A 9698-nucleotide genomic window follows, 5' to 3' on the forward strand; every position below is an offset into this window, starting at 1 on the left:
TTAGGGTAGTGATAAATCAGGATATCAAATCCAAACTCTTCTCTTCTTCTTCTTCTCTCTACCTTCCATCCAGCAAACAAGAGGCATTATCAGCATTCAAGAATGCCTCCTAGCCAGGCAGAAGCACTCAGGAGGGTGGAAAGCAAAGTCAGTGAGGTGTGGGACCTTGGGACAGCCCTGAGAGCCAGACAGAGAGGTTTGGTCCTCCAACTTGGGTGTTCCCTATCACTGGCTTATAGAGTGTCAGGCTGCTGCCAGCTACTCCCACGGCCGGTTGCCCAGGAACATACACAGACAAGGAATGTTCTTACCGCCCAGTTTCTACTCAGTATTTACAGAGAGAGGCTATAAAACCCAGCCTCTTGGATAATGGCATTGTCCCAAGTGAATCTCCACATCCACCCACCCACCCACCCGTCTCTTCCACTTCCTCATTCATCAAGCTCAACATCTCTACCACGGGTGCTGCATTTTGTTGCAGCCCTCTGCCTTTGAGCTCTTTGCTCTCCTACTTTCAAGGCTCGCAAGGTTCTGGGAGATGGAGGGTCTGGAATGCTTTCTAAAAACACTATGTCCATCAGCTGTTGTCCCCCCGGTGCTTCCTCCTCCTCCTCCTCTCTGTTTCCCAACTTTCCCCCTCATGTGCCTCTGAGCTGTGAGTTCCCTCAAACCCCTGTTGTAAATCTAAACTGTCTTCTTCTCCTCTGGAAGAGTCAGACTGGGGAGGTGATCTCCACCATTCAATATGATAATCTTTATTGTCATTGTCCCATACAGAACAACAAAATTGAAAAAAAAATCTACATCAGACATTCAAAAACAAACAAGCCTGCTATCCCTGCTATCCCAGCTATCCCAGCCTGGTTAGCCCCCTAAAAACTCTGATACCCCATAATTGAATACAATATACTCCCACAGAGACTACCTTACACTTCGTTTAAAACCAAAATCGCATTTGGATAGAAACTGTTTCTCAGCCGGCTAGTCCTAGTCTTTATAACCCTGTACCTTCTTCCAGAAGGCAGAAGCTGAAAGAGATCATTTCCAGGGTGTGTACTATCCTGCACTATCTCTGCAGCTTTCTTATGACACGTGGAAGCATAGATTTGATCCAAGGTGGGAAGAGTGCAGTCTTTACAACCCTGGACAGCATTGTTTTTTTTCCTGACCGTGCAGCTCCCAAACCACACACACAGACCATAAGTTAATACACTCTCAACAGTACAGTGGTAAAATGCCATCAACAGGTCCTTTGTGAGATTATTTTTCCGGAGGATTCTAAGAAAATATAACCTCTGCTGTGCTCTCTTCATCAGGTCTTTACTGTTTTCTCCCAGTCTTCTGCCCAGTCCCTGACATAGGATGAGGCAGCTCCAGAAAAAACACTGGGCTCCCAAAGTCCCTGGGTGGTTTTGGGGCACTATCCTTTTGACCAACAGGGGACAGTGCTCCAGCGCTGAGTTACCAGTGACCTACTATGACACAGCCTGTCACCAGGCTGACATAGATGACACCTGGAGCCTCTGATCTGTGATCTTCAAACACCCTGCTTCCAGGAGTCACTTGTCAACACAGCCATAAGGAAGACTCAAGAGGCCCTAGCAGGTGTGAACAGGTTATATTTATTTGAGTATAGTGTTGCAGCTGGTGTTTGGTGCAGGGTGTGAGATGAGGATCCCCCCCCCAAAGTCCAAGGAAGTGCCAACCCCACTCCCCCAGCACCTGTCATGGATCTGGCTGCTTGTAGCAGGCCTTCATTCCTCTTTGCCTTTGCAAAGAGGTTGTTGATTAAAACCAGGCATCCCCAACCTGTGGCCCTGCAGATCTTTTGGCCTACAACTCCCATGATCCCTAGCTAACAGGACCAGTGGTCAGGGATGATGGGAATTGTGGGCCAAAACATCTGGAAGGCCGAAGGTTGGGGATGCCTGATTGAAATAATTCAAGTGGGCTGTTACGTGACTTTCTAATCATAAAAAGGTTAGCCACCACAGCTGTACTTGAACATAGGGGGGTGCAGGCGGCGCTGTGGTGTAAACCACTGAGCCTCTTGGGCTTGCCGATCAGAAGGTTGGCGGTTTGAATCCCTGCGATGGGGTGAGCTCCTGTTGCTCTGTCCCAGCTCCTGCCAGCCTAGCAGTTCGAAAACATGCCAGTGCGAGTAGATAAATAGGTACCGCTGTGGCGGGAAGGTAAATGGCATTTCCGTGCACTCTTGTTTCCATCACGGTGTTCCATTGCACCAGAAGCGGTTTAGTCATGCTGGACACATGACCCGAAAAGCTGTCTGTGGACAAATGCTGACTCCCTTGGCCTGAAAGTGAGATGAGTACTACACCCTATAGTTTGCTTTGACTGGACTTAACCGTCCATTACCTTTTTTTCTTTCTTTCTTGAGCATAGATAAGGAACCTTGAGAAGGATAGGATATAAATGCAATAGGTAAAATGAAATGATGAATTTATTTTGTTTTTCTATTTAAATTTCAGTACCTAGTTCTAGATCTGTATTGGGGGAGTGGGAATTGTGTATGTCAATGTCAATGCAAATCTCTCTTTTTGAGGAATCGCAAGTGGTCACTCTGGAGCCAAATGGACCTGATGGATAAGGAGACTGAAGACTTTAAGAGCAAGGAGAAGGCTCTGGGTGATGCCATTGAGAAGCTCAAGAAGGAAAACAAATTCAGGAAAGAGAAGCTGGTGGCATTTTGGCAAAAGAAGAGGGAGCTCTCCAAGCGCACAGATGGACGAAACACCATTTTGTGGGAGCGAAACATGAAGCTCTGGAAGAAGGTCACAGATCTCTTTGAGAGCATCAGGAATGTCTTGAAAGAGGAACCAGAGCTTTGGAAAGAAGAGCTGGACAGCTGGACAGATGAGATGGCACTTTGGAAGAAGGAGATGGACCAGTGGGAAGAAAGGTTCTGTGGGAGCTATTAGTATGTCCATTGCAAAATAAATCTATGGATCAGCCCTCAATTGATCCCTTGCAGTGGACAAAAAAATCTGGTCATCTAAACAAGATGGTGTCAGCTAATGTACGTGGAAATTCATTAAAAGTTTTTCACAGGTGGTTTTTGACTCTGGTCTACCTGAATTGTAACTCCAAGACCACACAGCCTCCCTTTGTTGGAGGGGGTGCAACTCCAGAGGGTTTTGTCACCATAGGTGGTGGGACTGCACTCCTGTGAGTAAATTCTGAGGGGAACCAGAAATCAGGACAATCACTGGACAGAGGATCACTCTATGATCTGGCTTATTTGAATGCATTTTGGGGACAGTATTTGAACCTTCATAGCAAATCTCTTATTAGCCATCTGTGGTGGCTGTCTGCTTAGTCATGGCACCAGAGTGGAAGGAGCCCTCATCATATTCCATGACCAAGTGGCTTCATAAGGCTTTGTTCATTGCAGCTTCTGAAAAACTTAACTTGTTCACTCTGAATTATTTGAAGGGCTGTGGAGAAAGGACTTTGCAGGAGAATAGTAACCTATTTGGCAATAGAGACAATGCCAAATGCAGATGCCTTTAAAAGGTGGCTTTATTTGGAAATGTGTGTGAATTGGAGCTGTGCGAGTTTCCCCTCCTCTATATTTTCCATTATGCTGCTGTATTTGAGAAAAAGAAAACGGAATAGACCGCTTGAAGCAGCTCACTTTAACAGGGGCCAAATATCCCTTGCTTGTAAGGGGAGCCAGTTCTGAGATTTATAAAATTTAACATGTTCCCGCACAAAAGGGAGATTTTAAGCATAGATTTTCCCCCTCCCTTCTTTATAATTCCAGAACTTGCAGTCATTCTGCAAAGCTGTGGGGTGGCGGAATCTGGGCAGACAAAAGGCCAGAGCATTTGTTCACATAATTACTTTATGAAATCCACTCGCACAAGAGGTACTTAATGGCCTCTAGCTTAGATTGCTTTGAAACAAGGTTAGTCAAAGCCACAAAAGAGACAGCCATGATCGCTAAACTGAGTGCTTACATTCAGGGTCAGAATGCTACTGAATACCTGTAACTTGGGTTGGCGGTGGTGGGGCAGGAGTAGAAAAGAGTTATTACTCTATAAAACCTGCTGGTGCACCCTGAAGGTTTTCTGATTGGCCACTGAGGAAGGAGAATGCAGGATTAGATAAGCTTTTGGTTTGCTCCAGCAGGGCTCCTCTGTTATTTTTTCCTACAGCATGAAGCATCCATCACCCATTGCTATCTGTATATTAAATCTCATCCACAGAATTATGCACACAACAATGTAATTTATCCCTCATTATTTATACTCAGGCTCCATCTGCACTGAACATTTAAAGCAGTGCCATACCACTTTGAACAGCCATGGCTTCCCACAAGGAACCCTGGGAAGTGTAGTTTATTAAAGGGTGTCAAGAGTTATTTGGAGATTCCTGTTTCCTTCCCAGAGCTACAATTCCCAGAGTTCCCCAGGAAGAAGTATTGACTGCTAAACCACTGTGGAAATTGTAATTCTGAGAGAGGAAGATGAGTCTCCTGTCAACGCTCAGCACCTTTTAATAAATCAGGCATGGAGAAACTTAGTCCCAGGGGCTAAATGGTGATCCTCAGGACTCTCCACAGACTTACTTCTTCTTTGGCTAACACTCATAGCCGAGTAAGATTGTCTTCCAGGAACACGGTTTTAACAATGAGTCCACAAGTGACTTTGGAGGCCAATTCTGGATCCACACATCCGTCCACAGTGGGAACATTGGTTTCCAGGCGGGAGTTGATCACGGTGTGGATTTGCCAAGGGTGCCTTCCTCCTTGCACGTTTCTCCCTTGTGTCCTGAGTTCGAGTCTCTTCAAAGCCCATGACACCTTTGGTAAAGGCTGTTCTCCAACTGGAGCGCTCGCAAATCAGTGTTTCCCAGTTGTCAGTGTTTATACTACATTTTTTTAGATTTGCCTTGAAACAGACCATACGCCTCACCAGCCCTGCTTCATATATTCTTTGAGTGCTTTATTCCTAGCTGGAGTGTATTGTTACATTTACGTAATACCTCTTGCTTGCCTGAATGGAAGATAGAGACATGTTCTCTCTCTGTGTGTGCAGAAACCACTGGCTTTTGGTGTGGTTAAATTGTAGCCAACTTTACAGTCCCATACCCTCCAGCCTTTCTCTGCTGAAAATAGAGACATCCCATCATAATTTTATTATTTATACCCCACCCATTTGACTGGGTTGCCCCAGCCACTCTGGGCAGCTTCCAACATATATATAAAAACAGAATCAAACATTTAAAAACCTCCCTATATGGGGCTGCCTTCAGATGTCTTCTAAAGGTTGTGTAGTTATCTCCTTGGCTTGGGGGTTGCATAACTTCATACCCTCCATCATTTCTCCAAGGAAAATAGGGTTGTCCTAAGGAAAAGCGGGAAATTCCACGATCAAATCAGAAACCGGGATAACTTCTCTAAATCAGGGACAGCCCTGGAAAATAGGGACACTTGGGAGGATTTGAAGTCCCATTTGTTGCTCTGCCTACTTCTGCCTCTGTCCTACTGTAGAATCACAATTGTTGCTCCACCCACGTCTTCCCTTGGCTCCACCCACCACTGGTATGAGGCCCATAGGAAGTTTCCCACAACAGAAAACAGTACTAGGGTGGGAAATCGTCCCCCACTCCTGGCATCAAATCTACTGACAAATTCCACAAGAATGGCCATTGTTAGCCAATGATTAAGCTTTGTTCCTTTCACATAACTTAGATTGGCATTCTGGTTATTGGAATTTCCAATGGGGTCTGCGCAAGGCTGGATTTAGGTTTGATGAGGCCCTAAGCTACTGAAGGTAATGGGGCCCTTTATATGTCCAGCTGTCTTTTGTCAACAACAAATTGCCGCTTTTTTGTGTGTGTCGAATATATGCTATATGGCAATCTATGGACCTAATAGGTATCTAAAGTCATTTGCACATGCTGCCGTGCAAGCAGCCCATACAGAATGTGTCCCACTCTTTGTGACCCCATGGACCAGAGCATGCCAGGCACTCCTGTCTTCCACCGCCTCCCAGAGTTTCGTCAAATGCATGTTTGTCGCTTCTATAACACTGTCCAACCATCTTACCCTCTGTCGTCGTCTTCTCCTTGTGCCCCCAATCTTACCAAACATAGGCACCCTATATATAGAAATGAGCAAACCAGTGATTTTTTTAGGGGGCAGGCTAGCAGGCAAGGCCCATTACTTACATCATAGGAGCTCAAACAACGCAAAACAGTGTTGCTGTGCATATGTTTTTTTAAAAATCTTATATTTTTGAAATGTACATCCAGGTTTTTTTCCTTTAAATTTTTGGGGGACCCCCCCAAGAGAGTGGGGCCCTAAGCTATAGCTTGTTTAGCTTATACATAAATCCACCACTGGTTCTGCAGAATGAATCCATTTTCATAAATTAGGCTCATGGTGTTCCTGAGGTAAACACATGGTTCCAAGCAAGCAGGTGCCAAACTCTTTGTTGCACAGCTGTAGGGTTGAAGCCCACCCACGGCTAGTGACCCTGTTATGGTTTCCCATTCTGCCCACTGCAAAAACTCCACCAGCACTGCAAAAACCAGAGTTTGGATTTGATATCCCACTTTATCACTACCCTAGGGAGTCTCAAAGCAGCTAACATTCTCCCTTCCCTTCCTGCTCCACAACAAACACTCTGTGAGGTGAGTGGGGCTGAGAGACTTCAGAGAAGTGTGACTAGCCCAAGGTCACCCAGCAACTGCATGTGGAGGAGCGGGGAAGCGAACCCGGTTCACCAGATTACGAGTCCTCCGCTCTTAACCACTACACCACACTGGCTCTCTGATACCTGATGCAGCCACTTCTCCACATTCATTGTGGTGTTACCTTTGGTCTCTTAAAAATCCACCCTTGTGGAAGGATCCTGCATCTCAGTGGCAGAGCTTTCACTTTGCATGCAGGAGATCCCAGCTTCAATCCATGGTGTCTCCCTGGTGATCACCTGAAAGTAGGTGTATACAATACAGAGCTAGACTGACCAATGGTGTGACTGCAGATAAGCTAAAATAAGCTTCCCATGTTCCATTTTCATCAGCTACAACCTTGGCATTCTAATGACGGAACCAGAAGAACTGCAGAAGTTCTGGCATTGTTTTGTTAATATTCTCAGGCTGCCATGGCGATGAAGTTCTTAACAAAGGGGTCTTCATCATAGCAGGAGGAGGAGGTGCAGGTTAGTGGACGTCCCAGGCTTACTTATTTTGGAGGGATTTAAGGCATCTTGACAGTTCTTTTCTCTCTTTTGTTATTCAAAGCCACTAAGGCTTTATCAAGGGAGCCCAGCTGCATCAGATTTATCTAGTCCAGGATCAAATCTCCCACAGTTGCCAACCAGAAGCCTCTGGGAAGCCCAAAAGCAATACATGAGCACAAAGAGCTCTCTCTTGCTTCTGATCTCAAGAAACTGGTATTCAGATATATGCTGCCTTTGATAAAGGAGGTAACATAGCTTCCATCAGTAGTAGACACTGATTGCTTCATCCTCCATGGATTTCTCTAATCTCATTTTTCATAGAATTTGGAGTTGTAGGGTTGGAAGGGACCCAACAGCCTGTTCTCACAGTGGCAACAGGAAGGTCCAGCAATACATTGCAATACATTGTGCACCAGCCCCTAACACTGAATTCCCCTGTCATGATCTTTCCTCCTGAAATGGCTGGCTTGAGAAGGTCCTGCATTTGGAGAGGTGCACCAAACCCTGGGGTGATGGCTGCACAAATGGACCCTGAGACTCATCGGGGTCTGAGATTGGAGAACCTCAATCGCTCCCCGCCTAGTGTGAACTGGGGCTGCTGGTGGGGTCCTCCTCCGCAACCAAGTTTCCACTTTCCAAGCTGGAAGGTAAGGTTCCTTGCGGTGACTCAGTCTCCTCCGAGTTTGTATCCTCTGAGTCAGTGGGCAACACAACCTCCCCTTCTAGGCCACTCACTCATGTATTTCTCTGTACACAGCTGTGATCAGATGGAGGACGGGGAGAAACATTCGGATGTCACTCTTAACCGTGCAGATTATCTGGAGGGCAACAACAATGACATTTCTGCAAAGCGGGAGAGCTGGCACCATATGAACCATGTCCCCAGAACCTTGAAGAGCCAGTTCGTATATCGCCAACTGAGAGAACAGAAAAATGCACTTCAAGAGGAAATCAGGATATTCTGGAAGAAATGCCAACGCCTACGGAGGGAGATCCAGACCTTCCGAGAAGATAACAAAACCAAGGCTTTGTGGGAGGAGATCCATGCCTTCAAGAAGAAGAACAAGGGCTTCATGGATGAGATCAAGAGCTTCTTAGAGGAGAGCAGGGTTTTCATGGCTGAGATCAAGGCCTTCCAGACCAAAAAGAAGGAAATTCAGGACCAGATGAAGACCTTTCAGGAGAAGATTGAGGCACTCCAGCAGAGGATCAAGACAACAGAGGAGGAGATTGTTACCTTGGAGGAAAGGAATGAATCATTTCGAGAAGCTGTCAAAGCCTTCCAGATTAAGAACAAGGAGTACCAGGAAGCCAACAAAGGCATGCGTGAGAAGAACAAATCCATCCAGGAGAAGATAGAAGCCATTGAAGAGAAGAACAACGCCTTCTGGAAGGAATGCAAGGCATTTTGGAAGAAGGACAAAACCTTCTGGGAAGAGGACATGGCCATATCCAAAGACAAAATGGCCCTCTGGGAAGAGTATATAGCTTTGAGGGATAATGACCAAGACCTCCAGGAAGAAAAAGCGGTCATCTGGGACATGGTGGAAGCTCTCTGGGATATGAAGTACTCCATATGGAAAGAAGTAAATGGGTTTCCGGAAGAACCACAACCTGAGTTCGAGGTGGAAGTTCTCGACAATGGTGCCGATGGAGACCATGATGAACCACCTGATGAAATAAAAGAGGTGTGAATTAACGCAATGATCTGGTTAGCACCACCTTAAAAACTCCTATACACTGATGTACAAACACCGCGGCTCCTTTGTCATCAAGACCTTTTAATAAAATCTTGATGGAATTTCAAGGTGATGTCACTACCCTACATTGCTGGGGAAGTGGGTGGGTTCACACCGGCCATACACACCAGCAAATGATTGTAACCATGTGGACCGGCAGCCTGGCAAACCTGGTGTGGCACATTTAATTATTTATTTACAAAACTTTTAATTCACATCTTTGTGAAATATATAGAAAGGCAGAGGACAACATATAAGGGTAAAATGAACAGGAGATCCATTAAAAATAATTGGAAACTTCAAAAAATACTGATTGGGTAAAAGAAAAAATAATAATGCTGCACTTAGGGTTGCCATATTTCAAAACCACCGGATTGTTGAGCTTTTAGGAAACCCCCAAAATTGTTCAGCTTTTTTTTTAGGAAACCCTAAAAGTTGTGTTGTGTTGTTTGTTTGTTTTTACTTGCCTAAGATTCAGGACAAAAGGACAAAGCACCGCCTTTCAGAAATTCCCCCAGACGTCAATTCCGCATTTGAAATCCCGGAAGTGCACAGGAAAATCTAGATGTATGGCAGCCCTAAGATTGCTAAAACCCTCCCAGCATGTTGGAGGATATGGATGGCCACAGGGGAAAGGCCACAGCTCATTTATAAGAGCATTTGTTCTGCATGAAGAAAGACCCAGGTTCAGTCCTTAGCATCTCCAGGTAGGGCTGGGGAAAGAAACCCTGCTTGAACCCATGGAGAG

At 45.6% G+C, this 9698-nt stretch overlaps 1 protein-coding gene and 1 long non-coding RNA gene across 3 annotated transcripts; both read left to right on the forward strand.

The window, feature by feature from the left end:
• Positions 1-1262: 1262 nt before the first annotated feature.
• LOC308573389 lies at positions 1263-3072 on the forward strand. Its single transcript, XR_014002069.1, has 2 exons — positions 1263-1605; positions 2564-3072. It is a non-coding gene; the product is annotated as an uncharacterized lncRNA (long non-coding RNA).
• Positions 3073-7036: 3964 nt separating this feature from the next.
• Positions 7037-9018, forward strand: LOC308573042 (uncharacterized protein). Of its 2 annotated transcripts, none has more exons than XM_081169717.1 (2): positions 7037-7190; positions 7969-9018. In XM_081169717.1, the coding sequence occupies exon 2, from the start codon at positions 7979-7981 to the stop codon at positions 8903-8905; it is 927 nt and encodes a 308-aa protein (XP_081025843.1). In that variant the 5' UTR covers positions 7037-7190; positions 7969-7978; the 3' UTR covers positions 8906-9018. The 2 variants fall into 2 exon arrangements, with proteins under 2 accessions (XP_081025843.1, XP_081025844.1); XM_081169718.1 differs by lacking the exon at positions 7037-7190 and adding an exon at positions 7722-7858.
• Positions 9019-9698: the final 680 nt, after the last annotated feature.

Source organism: Podarcis bocagei, assembly GCF_964188305.1.
Source record: "Podarcis bocagei genome assembly, chromosome: 14".
In the NCBI taxonomy this organism is placed as follows: domain Eukaryota; kingdom Metazoa; phylum Chordata; class Lepidosauria; order Squamata; family Lacertidae; genus Podarcis; species Podarcis bocagei.